The sequence below is a fragment of the Rhinopithecus roxellana genome, chromosome 12 (assembly GCF_007565055.1).
Source record: "Rhinopithecus roxellana isolate Shanxi Qingling chromosome 12, ASM756505v1, whole genome shotgun sequence".
NCBI lineage: Eukaryota > Metazoa > Chordata > Mammalia > Primates > Cercopithecidae > Rhinopithecus > Rhinopithecus roxellana.
Window position 1 is genome coordinate 7,532,135 of NC_044560.1, and position 17,851 is coordinate 7,549,985.

Below are 17,851 nucleotides of genomic sequence, written 5' to 3' on the forward strand. Positions count from 1 at the left end.
CACTGTTCTCAGAAAGGCTGTTTTCTCTTAATAAACTTGTCAGGCAGGGAAGGAGGGCAGAGGCACTCAAGGGCTGGGTCAGGTGGCTTGGCTGTATGCCCTGGCTCCAGACTCCACTGCCACGTTCCTGTCCCCTGCTTGGCCAGCATAAAGCTGACCCCACTGCGAGGACCAGCAGACCTCATAAGAATGACCCCATCCACGCCTACTGGAGCTCCACCTGTCCATGAGTCAACACACCCAAGCCTCCGAGCCCAGTGGATTTGCAAAAGAGAAAATAAAGCACACACATAAAGAATAACCAACCCCGTGCATTTCCTGGCATCAGGTGACTGTTTGGTTAAGAGCTTCCTCCTTCTTTGTATGCCCACTGGATACTCCTAACATCCCCTAGCTGCTGGCCACAGAGCTGGCTCAGGTGGCCGATCACAACCTCAGCCCCTGGGCAGGCCCTCCACCCCCACCACCAGGGAAGCATCAAAGGAGGCCAGCCACTGGCATCTGCCAGCTCTGGGCCCCAGCGGCCACCCTCTGCAGCTCAAAGTCACCTTTGCTCTGACTCCTCTCCTCGGCTGGCCAGCCAAAGCCAGCCCAGAACTCCCTCCCCTCCGCTCAGCAGGACCCAGGAACTGGTCCCTACTGGGCAATTATTAATCAGATTCTTGGCATTCCTCAGCCCCAGGTTGGCTGGAGAAGCATGTTCCCCAGAGGAGCAGAGGCCCAGGACTGGCATTTGGATATGCAGCTGACGGGCAAGGTGGTGCTGTCGGCTGCTGCCCTACTCCTGGTGACTGTGGCCTACAGGCTGTACAAGTCAAGGCCTGCCCCAGCCCAGAGGTGGGGTGGGAATGCCCAGGCGGAAGCCAAGGAGGAAGCAGAGGGCTCAGGGCAGCCTGCTGCACAGGAGGCTTCTCCCGGGGCTCTGCAGAGGGGGCCAAGACGCAGGAGGAGCAGCAAGGGATCTGAAGCACCACAGGGCTGCAGCTGGGAGAATCCAAGAGGCCCCTGTGTCCTGGTCACGGGGGCCACTTCCACAGAGAGGAAGCCCCAGAGAAAAGGCTCAGGTGAGGAGCGGGGCGGGCAGGGCTCGGACTCTGAGCAGGTGCCTCCTAGCTGCCGCGGCCAGGAAGCCAGAACAGCTGTTGGCGGTAACCCTGACCCTCCCCATCTCCCCCGCTTGGGCAGTGAACCGCACAGCTCCCCAGCTGGACTCATTGCAGCAGCCGATGGCACCTGTGCCGGTGGTGAGCCTGCTCCATGGCAGGACGGCAAACCCCGTGAGCATCCAGGGCTAGGGCAACTGGAACCTCCCCACTGCCACCACGTGGCTCCCTTGCAAGGCAGCAGTGACATGAACCAGAGCTGGGTCTTCACCCGTGTGATAGGGGTCAGCAGAGAAGAGCCTGGGGCTCTCCAGGCTGCCTCCGATGTTGGCCTGACCCTGCATCAGCAGGAGGGAGCTCCCAACGCCTCCTATACCTTCTCGTCCATAGCCCGGGTCCGAATGGAGGAGAATTTCATACAGAAGGTGGAGGGGGTTGAGCCCAGGCTCAAGGGCAAGGTGTACGATTACTACGTGGAATCTACGTCTCAGGCCATCTTCCAGGGCAGGCTGGCTCCCAGGACAGCAGCCCTGACTGAGGTTCCATCTCCTAGGCCACCGCCAGGGTCCCTGGGAACAGGGGCAGCCTCGGGAGGCCAAGCCGGTGACACAAAGAGTGCAGCCGAAAGAGCCGCCTCCCCACAGCCAGGGCCGTCGCCCACCAACCCAGGTTTTAGCCGGAAGGAGAGCCTCCTGCAGATAGCGGAGAACCCAGAGTTGCAGCTGCAGCCAGATGGCTTCCGGCTCCCCGCTCCACCCTGCCCAGACCCGGGCGCCCTGCCGGACTCAGGCAGAAGCAGCCGGGAGCCCCATGTGCACCTGGTGGCCGGGACTAATTTCTTCCATGTACCGCTCACCCCTGCTTCAGCCCCACAGGTCCGCCTGGATCTGGGCAATTGCTATGAGGTGCTGACCTTGGCCAAGAGGCACAACCTGGAGGCCCTGAAGGAGGCGGCCTACAAGGTGATGAGCGAAAACTACCTCCAGGTGCTGCGCAGCCCGGACATCTACGGGTGCCTGAGCGGGGCAGAGCGCGAGCTGATCTTGCAGCGCCGGCTCCAGGGCCGCCAGTACCTGGTGGTGGCTGACGTGTGCCCCAAGGAAGACTCGGGCGGCCTCTGTTGCTATGACGATGAGCAGGATGTCTGGCGCCCCCTGGCTCGCCTGCCCCTCGAGGCCGTGTCCCGGGGCTGTGCCATCTGCAGTCTTTTCAATTATCTCTTTGTGGTGTCCGGCTGCCAGGGCCCCGGGCACCAGCCCTCCAGCCGCGTCTTCTGCTACAACCCGCTTACGGGGATCTGGAGCGAGGTGTGCCCGCTGAACCAGGCCCGGCCGCACTGCCGGCTGGTGGCCCTGGACGGGCACCTGTACGCCATCGGCGGAGAGTGTCTGAACTCGGTGGAGCGTTATGACCCCCGCCTGGACCGCTGGGACTTTGCCCCGCCGCTCCCCAGTGACACGTTCGCCCTGGCGCACACGGCCACGGCGTGTGCCAAGGAGATCTTCGTCACCGGCGGCTCGCTGCGCTTCCTGCTGCTCCGCTTCTCGGCGCAGGAGCAGCGATGGTGGGCCTGCCCCACCGGGGGCAGCAAAGACCGCACGGCCGAGATGGTGGCCGTCAATGGCTTTCTCTACCGCTTTGACCTCAACCGCAGCTTGGGTATAGCCGTGTACCGCTGCAGCGCCAGCACCCGGCTCTGGTACGAGTGTGCCACGTACCGGACGCCTTACCCGGATGTCTTCCAGTGCACGGTGGTGGACAACCTCATCTACTGCGTGGGACGCCGGAGCACCCTCTGCTTCCTAGCAGACTCTGTCTCACCCAGGTTTGTGCCCAAGGAGCTACAGAGCTTCCCGGCCCCACAGGGCACCCTCCTGCCCACTGTCCTGACCTTGCCCACCCCCGATTTGCCTCAGACCAGGGTCTAGCAGTCCCTCAACTGAGCTCCTCATGCAAAGCTGGGGGCCACAGGGCTCCACCGCCAGCCATCTCTGTATACCATTTCTAGGCAATCACCAGGCAACCCAGGAAAGTGGCCATCAAGAGGTGAATTCCAGTCCTTTCTCCTCCCCTGGCTGGGGAGAGAGGGATCTTAGATGAGTCTTACCCTTCGTGGGCTGCAGAGGCCCCACTGCAGAAAAGAGGACTAGGAGCCTGTGTTCCAAGGCAGAAGGCATTCATGTCTTCAGGGATGACCACCCTGGCTTCAACTCTGAATTCTTGGGGGGATACACCAAGACCCAAACAAAGCTTAGGGGGCATAGCCTTATTGCAATCACAATTCTAGGAGCCAGCTGACCCCAGCAGCCCCTCCCTGGTTGCCCTGGAGAGGGGTTGGCTCTCTGAGCCATCAGTGCCCTGGTAAACATCAGCCACTGGGCCCCACCTCCACAGTTCCCAGAAGCACGGGGGCACACAGGTGGGAAAGATCGAGGCAGGTGACTTAGACAGGACTAGGAAGCAGCCCAGGGAGCCCCAGGGGGCCTGGCCAGAGGGAGTGGTGGTTTGAAAAGTAGAACAGCTGAAGCTGGGGCCAGCCTAGGAGATTCTTGCTCGCCAGAAAATGTACCAAAGCCCACCTTACTTTTCTCCTTATTGGAAGAAAGAGAAGCACCCGTTGTACGAAGCTATCTTCTGGTGAAGGTCTGCTGAGGATACACGGAGGTCTCAGCAAAGGGAAGAAACTGTGTGATCCAAGCGCCACCCTGCTCCTTGGCCCTGCCCATGTTTACTGACCATTGCACTCATTCCCAGATCTGTAGCCATCTTCCAGTCTGGAAGCTGGGACAGCCACCACCAGTCAGCACTTCAGGGTGACAGCATAATTGCCCTCCTTGTGCCAGGTACCGTCACCTGGTTTGCCTCATTCACATTTTCAGGTCCATGACCAAGTCGAGGAACTAGAAGATTCTAGTGAAGCATCCAGAGACTGGATCTCCTTTCACATCGGGTTTGATAAACTCCGAATGAAGAAGACCCCCAGCCTCAGGAAGGCACCTGTCCTTCCAGGAGGGAAGGGAGAGAGCCTGACCCAGTGTATTGCCACAGCCCTTTTTCCACCTCTGAGGGAGACAGTGAAAGATGGGAAGGCAGTGATGCTCTTGGTCCCAGCCAGAAGCCAGGGGAGATGGGAGGTACACCAGAGCAGAGCCTGACAAGGAAGAAAATAAGGATGCTTTGGACCTCAGTGTCCTTGTCTTGAAAATGGGAAGGACAATTCATGTCCGTATCTGCCCTGGGAATAAATGAGAGCCCCCAAGAGAAAGCGCCTCCCAGTTTCCCAGGTGGTCCCAACTAGAGCCTGTGTCCACTGATGCTGTTGGGGTCCAGGCTGTGGGTCTTGTTGGAAGAAGCAGGACTGGAACAAAAGATGAAAAAGAGGTTGGCATGGATGTAAGAGGAGAGCTTGCACTGGACCACCAAAGGCCACCATCCCTAGTCTGGGCTCGGGCACCAGGCTCTGCCAATGGCAGCTCAGAGGCCACAGGGTGCCATTGCCCATGCTCCTCCCCACTTCCTTGGCCTGGGCCTTGAAAGATGAAGCAGCTGAATTTATTCCTAAATCAGAGACCAGGAAGGGAAAGTCAGCTGGGGCCATGGCTGCCTTCTGGGGAGAGTGACCCCCGTCCACAGGCAAGGTCACGTTCAAGCTCAGTGTCAACACTAGCCATGAACCTCCAAGGGACCTGTAGACTGGGGGAGAATGGCTTCAGTGACAAGACTCAAAGGAGGCACTAGCATTGTGCTGCTGGACTGGGGGAAGGACTTGCTTGAGAGGAGAACCCTACATAGGAGCTGGGGGAAGGTGGACCCAGATCTAACCTTCAACCCCTAGTGAAGGGCCAGGCAGAGGACGAGGCAACACCCAAGCTAGGTAAAGTTCTGGAAAGGTTCCAAGCCCAGGAGGAACAAGGACCACTCTGGAAAAACATTCCGAAGCCCATTGCATGCCTGTGTTAGAGACTAGGGGAGTGATTCCAGGGATAAGACGGACAAATGTGTTCCAGGCCCCAACCCATGGTGGGTGTGGTCTTCGTAATGAGAGGGGGGGCTGAGATTGGGGCCTGGGCTGGGAAGAGAAGTACACAGTCCATCTGATCCACTTGTCTTTTGGTTCCATTGGCAAAATCATTCATCAGTCATCATATCTTCTCCTGGCAAGCCCTCACAAAGGCTTCATAAGTGTTGCAACACAGTGTCCCAGGCTGTCACTACCTGTGGATTAGAGCCGACGTGCTGGCCTGGGGCTCTAGAGCTGGGCTTCAGGAAGAATGTGGTCAGGGCCATCAGGGTGGAACAAGGTAGCTCAAGACCTTGGAAAGACCCCCTGAGGGCACAATGGTCCTTGTAGTTTAAGACGACACTTTAAAAATAAATTCTCTCCTAATGATGGCTTGAGTCCTGCCACTCAATGGGCGCATCAGCAGAACCTGTAGCATCTTATTTGGAATTGACATTCTCTATTGTAATTTTGTTCCTGTTTATTTTTAAGTTTTCTTTTTGTTTCACTGGAAAGGAAAGATGATGCTCAGTTTTAAACATTAAAAGTATACAAGTTGCTTTGTTACAATAAAACTAAATATGTACACACACCAAAAGAAAATGGTCAGGACGTGTTCTTTCACTCCTGAAATAAACATTTACAGAATATTTGGGCTGGGCAGTGTTCTGGGTGCTGGAGATGCAGCAGATCCCTGCCTTAATGGAGCTCACATTCTAGCAAAGGAAAACGGACACTTTTAAAAAGAAATACATTGAACCTAGTACCTAGGCTGCATATACACTAAGGAGAAAACCAAGGCAGGGACATGGGATGGTGAGTGCCGGAGGAAAGGGGTTGATCTTTTAAATCATGTGATCAGGCCTCCCTGATGGGATGACATTTGAACAGGGACCTGAATGGAAATCTGGGAGATGCATAGACCAGAAGCATAAATCAGGGAACCAGAAGGGTGGCCTTGCTGCCAGAAGGACTTTGCTGTGCCCACCAGGGAGAGCAGGGCTGCTTCCAAGGAGCACCATCTTGGGGGTAGGAAGAAGGACAGGGGCCCAGCTATTCTGGTTTAGCCTTTGGTGTAAGGGAAAAATCTCAATTACACCTACATTTACAACATATAGGAGCGAGAGCCAGCGTCCTTACCAAAATGTTGCAGACCGTATACTCAGGTGTGCAGCTGAGATGACTTCATGGGGCCAGAGTCTCAGATTTCTACTTGACTTGACTTAATAGCCTGGGGTCTGTTGGCCTCCTGCCCTTAGCCTCAGAGTGACATCTGTGTCACTTGGCTTCTTGCTTTTCCAATAGGAATTCTTTCTTCTTCAGAAAAACAAACCAAAAAAATTAAATTTGGTTGCTTTCCACTTTAAACCAACCATGCCCATTACAGAAAAAAAAAAAAAAAAAAAAAAAAATAGAGAAAGGTATAAAAATCTCTCCAATTTTGCCACTCAAAGACACCCCCTACTGTGCTGTGTGTCCCTCTGGTCTTTTTCTTCTGTGCAAAGTTTTTGTTTGGCTTGATTTTTGCCTAGGTGTGATTATGCTAAATATACAATTCAGTTTCTTCCTTTTTTCACTTAGCATTTTATAATAAGCATTTTCCCGTGTTATTACAAATCCTGGGTAAACATCATTTCAATAGTTGCACAATATTCCATGGAGTGAATGTACCAAGGTTTATTTAAACATCTCCCCTCCTGTTGGGCCTGTCTGTAGATTTTTGTTTTCTGTTGGGTTCTCTTTCTATCATAAATAAAACGTCCTTTGTTTTCTTATTCCTCCCTATCTGGGGCCTTCATCAATATTTACAAGAGAATGCCAGTCTAGGTCCCATTTGCAATAGTAGAGTTGTTGAAACAACCATAGAAGCCACAGCATTTGCCTAGGGCTGGGGCCTGGCGCCTCTGTGACTATAGGACAGAGCTGTCCTTGGAAGCGCACGGGGAGAGAGGCAAGGCTGGCTGGAGGGGCCATCCAGGGGCACCACGTTCACTGGGCCCCTGCTCTCCTCTGCATGCTTTTATATGCATCTCCTCACTGATCCTCACAACAACCCTATTTTACGGGTGAGAAAGCTGAGGCTCAGAGAATTTAACGAAATTTGCCTTCATGGCAAAATCCAAAGACCTTCTGTTTTCGTTAAAAGTGCTTGAATCCAAGGCCAGGCAGAGTAGCTCATGTCTGTAATCCCAACACTTTGGGAATCAAGGTAGGAGCATCAGTTGAGGTCAGGAGTTCAAGACCAGCCTGACCAATATGGTGAAACCCCGTCTCTACTAAAAATACAAAAATTAGTTGGGCATGGTGGTGCATGCCTGTAATCCCAGCTACTCAAGATACTGAGGCAAGAGAATCACTTGAACCTGGGAGGCGGAGGTTGTAGTGAGCCAAGGTCTAGCCGCTGTGCTCCAGCTTGGGTGACAAAGTGAGACTCTGTCTAAAAAAAAAAAAAGTGCTTGAATCCAGCCTTACTGCCTTGCATGCTATATTCTCTCCACTCCTCTGAGGCAGTGGAGGCCAGGACCCAGCATCAGCCTTGCCTCCAACCCTGTCTCCACTCACACCAATCAACTGTGCTCCATCTTTGAACTTTGAACTTGAAGGACATTTTCTTAAATTCTCTGATCTTCAATACCTGGATCTGTAACATGAGTTTGCCACTGCCAGCCTCAAGAGGATATTGTGAGAACTAACAAAATAATACAGGGAAAGCTCCCAGCCCGGGAACTGCTCTAAAGTACATCTTGTACTACTTGCAGTCCATGCCTGTAATCCCAGCACTTTAGGAGGCCCAGGTAGGAGGATTGCTTGAGCCCAGGAGTTGAAGACCAGCCTGGGCAATGTGGTAAAATCCCATCTCTACAAAAGATACAAAAATTAGCCAGGCGTGATGGTGTGTGTCTGTGGTCCCAACTACTTGCGAGGCTGAAGTGGGAGGATCACTTGAGCCTGGGAAGCAGAGGTTGCCTTGAGCTGAGATCATGCCACTGCACTCGAGCCTGGGTGGCAGAGTGAGACCCTGTCTCAAAAATATATATAAAAATAAAAGTAAAATAAAAATAAACATTTGTTAAAGTAGGTCTTGGAAGAACAGTCGTCTCCTGCAGCGGGGCTGCCCTAAGCCAGCTCAGAGGAGGTTTTCTTTTACCTCCCCCACCAGCTCCTGCTCTCTTTTGTCCTGGCCCTGGAGGAGGAAGGTGGAGAATTAAGCTGCAGCAGCGTCTTCGTGTCTCAGAAGGTCTGGGGCAGGCGATGCTTAACATAAAAGTTACTCATATTTTAGACCATCCAGGTTTTGAGACTGTGAGCCTCTACTCTGCTCTTCCAGGGTAGTTCAGGATTGACTGACTGGCTGATTTGAGTTTCCTCAGGCTGAAAGCATTAAGCAATTTCCAGGGGTGTCAGTCGGGGCTACGGAGCTTCAGAAGCTGCTCAGAGGCCCCTGGGAACCCTGAGAAGGTGCGAAATGGAGGGGGCTCCCTTCTTTCACAGATTGGGAGGAATCACCACTTGGGGGAACTAGGAGTATGCTGGGCTGTGTCTGAGCTACAAATACTTACAGGCCACAGAGAGAGGCAGCCAGCACTTCCCATCTTTGTAATCCTTACTGGAAAGGGCCTTGTGGCCCTAAGGTGCCTTTCAGATCCCCCTGAAGCTGTGGCTTCAGCCAGGAGCAGCCCCTTGGCTGGGGCAGAAGGTGGAGGATGAAACATAAAGGGAGGAGGTACCTTCAGGGAGCGAGAAGAAAGGATAGCCTGGAGGAAAGTCTCCACAAACAGGTCTGAGCCTAGAGTTTTTTGAAAAGTGAGATATGGGTCAAAAAACCAAAAATGAAAAAGCGATCAAATTTGCGTTGCCTTTTTGTGTGCAGGGAGGAGACGCAAATTTTATACCATAATAAACAGAGTCCCTCTCACCAGGCTCTGTGCAAATACTTTACTGTCATTCCCTCACTCTTCCCTCACTACATCACTGTCTGACAGAGCGATTATCTTCCTGACATAGAGGAGGAAATAGAGACAGAACCCTGCACAAAAATTAATACCAATTGATTTAATGATTATTAGTAATTATAACACCTACCTTTTTATCGCTAAAAAAAACTGGAAGAGAGACATGTAATCATTGTCAATACATTTATAAAACCCTCACAAGGCTAATAGGAGCTTTACTTATATTGTCTCTGGCCAATTTCTCCCTTTCCCATCAATTTCTCTACGTCTTGAATCTGTTCATGACTTGCTTTGGCCACCGTGGGGCAGTAACAAATTTGACACAAGCAGAGGCTTGAAAATTGCTAAGGCATTGGATGTGCTGTCTCGTGGCTCTTAGAAATCACAAGACTGCGGCCAGGTGAACAAGCCCAGCCTAGGCTGTAGGATGATGAGAGACCCACAGACCAGTGACCCCAGTTACTCCAGTCAACAGCCAGCCAAACCCCCAACCAGTGAGTGAGGCCACTGACCACCAACTGACCAACCACAGATACCTAAAAGAACCCAACCAAGCCTGGCAGAAGAACCACCTGGCTGAACCCAGCCCCAGTTGCCAATCCACAGGCTCATGAGAGAAATAGATAGCTGTGGTTTTAAGCCAGTCAATTTTGGAATGGTTTGCAACACCACAATATGTAAGTGACACAACAATCCTGTGATATATTATCACTTTGCAGTTGAGGAAACTAGAGTTCAAGAAAGTGAAATCTCATTCACAGGGTCATACGCCTATAAAACAAGAGCTGGGAGACCCACCCTACACCCCCACCGCCCAGGTCTGCCTGACTCCAAATCCTCGGTTCTTCCTTATTCAGCTATAGGGCCCTGGCTCTGGTCTAGCCAGACTAGGGCACTGGGGACCCTCTGAGTGCCTGTCTGGCCATGGGGCTTTGTGCTAGCCCTCAGCTAGGTCTTTTCCATGACCCGGAACCAGTGTCTGCAGGGGGAAAGCTCTGAGCCACCTCAGAGGAGGATCTTTACAAAAAGACCAAGAGATCAGCTCCTTGAAAAATAATCACTGACACCTATTGAGCACAGCCACTCTATCAGCCAACTATCTTGGGACAGAGCACCTGCACTCTGCCCCCAAGAGCCTCCCCGCTGCTGAAAGGTGCTCTGCTGCCATTACCTGGGGATTGTTGCTACCTAGAGGATCCCTGAACCAATTACTGACAGGAGTTGGTGTGTAAATACACCAGCTCCCTCAACCCTGGGGTGGGATAGCTCCTAGGTTCATGTTCTGCACTCTCTCCCAGATTTCCTAGTAGGACTGAGCCTCAGTTTCCACTGGCAGTACCTACCTTGATAACATCCCTTTAACAACGTCACTCCAGTCTTCCTGGCTGGTGCTCCTACCTACTCCTCCTCCCTTTATGAGACCACAGAGGAGCTGCACCCATCTTTCCCCTCCAACCTGCCCCCCTCTATCTTCTTGAGGGCTTCACACCACAGACAGCCCTACACTGGCACCAACAATCCTCTACTAGCTCCTGGACGACTCCAAGCAGCATTCAGATGGACTCTGGCATCTTTAATCTTAAAAGAAAAGCCACTTCCACGTGACTTGCTTGGTAGTACAATAAATAAAAACCATGAATATACTTTAGAAGGTTAAAACCACCATACAGATATAATGTATCTTATTTGCAATGAGTGTCAAAGTGATGTGGTTTCTTTGTGTTCTTGAAAACAGTTTATCCTCTAAAGATTTTTGGTTCTTTCTCCTGCAATCATGTTTCTATGATCACATTCAGCAATCTTCACTTTGTAGATAAAATGAGGGTCAGCTTTAACCTGGTCTCAATTTGAATCAGAATACATTCTGAGCAAATTCTTTTAAAAACAAAACAAAAACTCCTGTTATAGAATCAGATTTGAGGGAGCCAGTATCGGGCACCACCCACACCCTGAGGTCAAGTGTTTAGCTTCTTCAATTGTACCCAGAAACATTTAAACCCATATCTGGTACCTTTTGACCACTTGCTTTCAGTTCCTAAATTTGGTCTCTCTCCCCTGGTTGATGCAGTGGGGTGGATGGTGGAAGATGGTGACAAATTAGGACAATATCAACCTCAAAAATCCCGGGCAAGTAATGTCTTTAGTACAAATTGTCTTTTTTAAAAAACATATTTTTTATTATGGTATAATACATATAACACAAAACATACCGTTGTAACCACTTTCAAAGCATGCCATTCAGTGGCATTAAGTGCATTCACAACAGTGCATCTATTTGTGTTATATGTGATTATAAAAGACACACAAACATTTATCGTAGAGTATGCAGTTGGAAAAATCTAGAGAAGCCCAAGAAGACAGTAGAAATCACTTCCTCTCAGAAATACTTTGTTATTGTTTTGACTTCTTTATTTCCAGTTTATTACCCATATTTTTAAAAACAAAAAATGGGATCTTATGCATCACATAAAATTTACCATTTTGCCATTTTTAAGTGTACACTTCAGTGGCAAGAAGGACTTCCACGTGGTCATGCAACCACTGTCATGACCCATCTCCTTTTTCATCATCCCAGGCTGAAACTCTGCACGCATTAAAGGATACCCCTCTGCCCCCCGCTCCCTCCTTAAGTAAAAGCCGTCTTTAACTTTGCAAAGCATCCTTCACGAGGATGAGGAAGTTCTTTGCTCAGTCAGCACAGAAAATGGGAAATGTGCCTTAAGCACAAAGACAGACTTGCTTTCATTCATTCTGGAAAGTTCTGCAAACAACACAGCACCCAGCTCAGTGGGATGCTCCGGGGCAAGAGAGTCCTCCCTCTCCAGAGGACATGATGGATAGCTTTCTTCTCTAAGTCACCAGCACTCCCTCCTCATTGCCATGGGGAAAGACAAAAGGAAAATCACCCTCTCTGTTCTCCAGGTACTCCCTCCATCCTCTCGCTACATGAATTACTTTTGGTGCTGTGACAAAAATATAGATTAGAAATGATAGAGGTATAAAATATGGGGATGATTGGCCGGGCACAGTGGCTCATGCCTGTAATCCCAGCACTTTGGGAGGCTGAGGTGGGTGGATCATGAGGTCAGGAGATCGAGACCATCCTGGTTAACATGGTGAAACCCTGTCTCTACTAAAAATATAAAAAAAATTAGCCGGGCATGGTGGCAGGTACCTGTAGTCCCAGCTACTTGGGAGGCTGAGGCAGGAGCATGGCGTAAACCCAGGAGGTGGAGCTTGCCGTGAGCCAAGATCGCGCCACTGCACTCCAGCCTGGGTGACAGAGCGAGACTCTGTCTCAAAAAAAAAATATGGGGATGACTTTGTTTCATTGTGGGTCCTAATTATGCAACGACAGGCACTTTGGGGTACGTAGAACTGAGTAACTGTGATCACAGAGTAAGAATCGCTTCAAGGTTGTTTGACACCCAGGACAGGGACTGTACTTAAGAAGCATCAAGTTGCTGTTAACCACAGGGATGAATGGGAGTATGGAGGATTGGAAGACCAAGGCTTGGATGCAAAGTGGGCATCAGGGAAGGTTTCCAAAGGCAACAAGGTCCACAAAGGGAGTGACAAGGCTAGCACATCTGCCTGTCAAATTAACAGGCATGGGTTCCACCCTTCATCCATCAGATGTTCATTAAACCGGTACTACTTGCAAGGTGCCAGGGGAACTGTTGTGAATGGCTGAGCCCGTTGTGCTAAGGAATGCTGAAAAATAAACAGGTGAACAATTACAGAAAATGATGGGAGATTGGCACAGATTCTGTTCAGGAATCAAATGTAATGCTAGGGTGGAGAGTGACAGCGGGGGCACACTTAAGATAGTTCTCAAGGTGGCTTCCCCAAACAGGTGGCATATCAGCTGGGATGTGAACAGTGAGGAGGGCTTGGCCAAGAGGGAGGAAGTGTGGCGTGGGGGAAAGGGAGGGAGGGAAGATGAGAGACAGAGAGAGGCACAAGAGGAAGAGCACTCTAGGGGTGGGAACACCAAGAGCAAAGGCCCTGTGTCCTAGCCCAAGTGAAGGCCAATGTGGCCAGAGAGGGGATAGGAGACCAGGTTACACAGGTGTTGTCAGCCAAGATAAGAAGGGTGAATTTTATTCCTAGTCTACTGAGAAGCCTTCAACACATGTTGTTTACTTAATTTTTAAATAAATGTCATATTTTACAATAGTTTTAAATGTACAGGAAAGTTTCAAGGATAATACATCCCACATACCTGACACCCAGTTTCCCCTGTCGCCGGCGTCCTCAACCCCTGTTGGAGTTCTGATACTGGTTCATGGCCTGTTAGGAACCGGACCACACAGCAAGAGGTAAGCAGTGGGTGAGTGAGCATTACTTCCTGAGCTCTGCCTCTTGTCAGATCAGCAGCAGCACTGGATTCTCGTAGGAGCGTGAACTCTATCGCGAACTGTGCATTGGCGGGATCTGAGCTGCATGCTCCTTATGGGAATCTAATGCCTGGTGATCTGAAGTGAAACAGTTTCATCCTGAAACCATCCCCTGCCACCCCAGTTCATGAAAAAATTGTCTTCCACGAAACCGGTCTCTGGTGCCAAAAAGGTTGGGGACCACTGTCCTATTATTAACATGTTACATGAACATGGTTCACTTGTCACAGCTAAGAAGCCAGCATTGACACATTAGGATTAACTAAGGTCCATACTTGATTCAGATTTGCCTTTTGTCTGATGTCCTTTGTGTTCCAGTGTTCCATCCAAGACACTGCATTACTTTTAGTTGTCATGTCTTCTTAGGCTTCTCTTGGTAGTGATATGGTTTTGATATAGGGCAGGCAAACCCCAAAATTGGGGCTTATCCTGGGAGGGTTCTTGGCTTCACCCAGGAAAGAATTCAAGGGCAAACTGACGGTGATAATCAGCAACTCTAATTGAAGCAGCAGTGCACAGAAGCACCAGAGGGAATGCTCTTTGCAGAGCAGGGCTACGTCATAGGCAGTGCACCCACAGTAGCAGCTCAGAAGCAGTTCTGTGCTCATATTTATACCCACTTTTAATTACTTGCAAATTATGGGGTGATTTGGCAGGGCACAGTGGCTCATGCCTATAATCCCAGCTGAGGTGAGCGGATTACTTGAGGTCAGGAGTTCCAGACCAGCCTGGGCAACATGGCAAAACCCCGTCTCTACTAAAAATACAAAAATTAGCTGGGCATGCCTGTAATCGCAGCTACTGGCAGGCTGAGGTGGGAGGGTAACTTGAATCCAGGAGGCAGAGGTTGCAGTGAGCCAAGATCACGCCATTGCACTCCAGCCTGGGCAATAGAACAAGACTCCACCTCAAAAAAGAAAATGGGGGCCAGGCACAGTGGCTCACACCTGTAATCCCAGCACTTTGGGGGGCCAATGTGGGTGGATCACGAGGTCAGGAGATTGAGACCATCCTGGCTAATGCAGTGAAACCCCATCTCTACTAAAAAAATACAAAAACTTAGCTGGGCCTGGTGGCAGGCACCTGTAGTCCCAGCTACTCAGGAGGCTGAGGCAGGGGAATGGTGTGAACCCAGGAGGTGGAGCTTGCAGTGAGCTGAGATCGTGCCACTGCACTCCAGCCTGGGCGACAGAGCAAGACTCCGTCTCAAAAAAAAAAAAAAAAAAGAAAAGAAAAGAAAAAAGAAAAGAAAATGGGGTGGTTTATGCAGACATTTCAGGGAAAAGGGTGGCAACTTCCAGGTTGTTAGGTTGTTGCCATGGAAATGGGGGCAGGGATTGCCATAACCACGGTAGACTGACAAGGCACACTGATGCGCATGCCTTACAGAAAGCTGCTTCCACCCCGACCTGTTTTAGCTAGTCCTCAATTTAGTCCAGTGTCCAGGCCCCACCTCTAGAGTTAAATCTCATTTCCTACCTCAGTTTTTCAGAGCTTCCTAGGTTTTGGTGTTCTTGACAGTTTCAGGACTACTGGTCAAGTGTTTTGTAGACTGTCTTTTCATTGTGGTTTTGGCTGATTTTTTCTCATGGAGTTGTGGGCTTCTTAACTGGGTTTATGGGTTTTAGGAGGAAAACCACAGAGGTAAAGTGCCCTTCTCCTCATATGATATTAAGAGTACCTGCTACTAACGCAACTTATTACTGTTGATGTGGACCTTGATCTCCTGGCTGAAGTGGTGTTTGTCACATTTCTCTGCTATAAAGCTATTCTTCTTTTTCCCTTTCCATGCTCTACCCTAGAGAAGGAAGTCACTGTTTGCAGCCCACAACTTACGGGGTGGAGTGTCATCTGCCTCCTTGATGCAGGGAGTATCTACATAAATTATTTGTAACTCTTCTGTGTGACAGATTCATCTATTCTTCCTTATTTATTTACTTATTCAATCATCTATTTATATCAGTACAGACTCATAGATATTTCCTTTATATTTTGAGTTGTAGTGCAATACTACATTGTTTATTTCCTTAATCAGATTATCCCAGTTTGGGCCATGAGGAGCTCTTTCAGTTGATGCCTCTGTCCTTTTGGTACACCCTCACTGATTTCTTTTTAGCATTTTCTTACTCTCTGACAGTACAAGATGTTCCAAACTAATGTTGTGTATTTCCTACCCAGTCTTAGAACCAGACATTTCTCCAGTGAGCAGTGGTTTGTTTTAGAGAAGGATATTGAAAACCAAACTCTGGACACTGGGTCTTCAGAGGTTTTGGCACACACTAGTGGTCTAGGGAAGAAAACACATTTTTTTTTTCTTTCTCTTGTTAGGCCCCTAGTTGAGATACTCTCCTGAAAACAAAAGTCAGATTAACAAAAGAAAAACAAACTGAAGTTTATTAATGCATGCTGTACCCATCACATGGCTTCAGTTCAAAAGTATTTCTCTCTTAAGGCAGTGGCTTAGGAGTTGTGCCTAAATAGTCTTTTAACAAAGACCCATAAATCCTATGTTGGAGAGAAATATTTTGATTTCCTTCAGTGGCATTGTCTAGTTGCAGTTTTAAATGTGTCCTCTGGCTGCCATGGAGAGAATGTATTGGGGGCTGGCCAGAGGGGAAGTCGGGATACCAGCGAGGAGAATACAGAGGTCATCCAGGCAAGAGGCAATGGCCTTGATGCCACAAGGACATAGGGCAAAGGTGAGTCCAAGTAGTGGCAGCATACCTACCAGATGGCTCCTGCTGCCCGGCCTGCCTCTGCCCCTAACCCCTCCAATTCATCTGTTTTGTATCAATTATCCTGAATTTATTTCTGTTGCTTACAACCGGGAGCTCTATCCTACAGAGTTTAGCAACCCTCACCTTTGACCTCTACAGTGGGCTCCTAGAAGATAGAGTCTGGGTGTGGTTTATTCCACCATCCCCAACTCTTGCACAGAGCCCAGCACAGGGGCTGTGCTCAGGAGATGCTTGATGAGCTGGATTTGTGCTGTTCGATGAACAAAACAGTTGGCTATGCAATGGAGCCCCCTACACAGGGCTACAGGGGGCACCATGGTAACCTACTTAAGGAAATAAACTGTTTGTAAGATATTTCCCCACATTCATTTGCATGGAAACAATTAGTGTGCTAATTAAAATGGAGTCTTATCTGTTCATTAAAGTAGGCCCAGCAGGACCTCCAGTTGGCAAGACTTCGTTGGCAAAAGGTTTTTGAGTTTCTCTGGGTGGTAGAAAAGAAGCCATTTCATCTCGCAACAAATGCTTAATAATTCAGGTGATGCTGAATCTGGCTGGCCCTCAGTTCCATGGGTTCCCATTAGTGAGGTTGGCAAGCACTTGTCAACACCTCCATGTCCCATCTCAAATGAGTAACAATTTGTAATCCTTCTCCCAGCCTGGCCTGGCTGGAGTTTGTCTTGCTCCATAAAAAAAGAGTTTGGGCCAGGCGCGGTGGCTCACGCCTGTAATCCCAGCACTTCGGGTGGCCAAGGTGGGTGGATCACCTGAGGTCAAGAGCTCGAGAGCAGTCTGGCCAACATAGTGAAACCCTGTCTCTACTAACAATAAAAAATTAACTGGGTGTGGTGACACCCAGTGGCTACTGGGAAGCCTGAGGCAGGAGAATCGCTTGAACCTGGGAGGCAGAGGTTGCAGTGAGCCGAATTCCCGCCACTGCACTCCAGCCTGGGTGACAGAGTGAGACTCTGTCTCAAAAAAATAAAAGAAAGAAAGAAGAGTTTGTTGCTCAAATTAATAGTATAAACAAGATTTCAGAAGGGAATGTTTAACCTACTTAAGAGAACACACTGTTTTCAAGTAATTAATACCATTTGTACACAATGAATGAGCTAATTGCAGATAAGCCTTATTTCTCCAGTTAAGGGGGATCTAGCAGGACCAGTGCTTGGCAACATTTTGCCAACAGTTAGTTTGTATCACCACATGTTCTTGAAAGGAATAATGTAGCAATTCACCGAAAGCAGTCCCCTATCTTCAGATATTTGGGTAATTTTCATTAATTCTCACTAGGCCTTAATTTTGGCATCTACAAAGTAGGGGTAATGCCTATCTCATAGGGTTACTCTGAGGAGTTAATGAGTAAGTGTATGTCCATAAATGGGAGCTAGATTCACTATGGCCTTCCCCCAAATTTGATCAAATGAGGAGATAGACTCTAGGCTTAGCTGCGGCTGGGGAGGACCAGGCAACCTGCTGACTGATTTAGCCAACACTGTATTCGCGGAATGAGAATGGCGTCGCCTTGAACCTGGTGTATTAGTCGGTTTTCACGCTGCTGATAAAGATGTACCCGAGACTGGAAAGAAAAAGAGGTTTAATTGGACTTACAGTTCCACATGGCTGGGGAGGTCTCAGGTTCACAGCGGGAGGTGAA

At 49.6% G+C, this 17,851-nt stretch overlaps 1 protein-coding gene across 1 annotated transcript; it reads left to right on the forward strand.

Annotated features, from left to right (window-relative positions):
- The first annotated feature begins 651 nt into the window (after positions 1 to 651).
- On the forward strand, positions 652 to 5,701 carry KLHDC7A (kelch domain containing 7A). The gene has a single exon (XM_010385571.2). It carries the CDS (start codon positions 698 to 700, stop codon positions 3,029 to 3,031), a length of 2,334 nt encoding a protein of 777 aa, XP_010383873.2. The 5' UTR covers positions 652 to 697; the 3' UTR covers positions 3,032 to 5,701.
- The last annotated feature ends 12,150 nt before the right edge of the window (positions 5,702 to 17,851 follow it).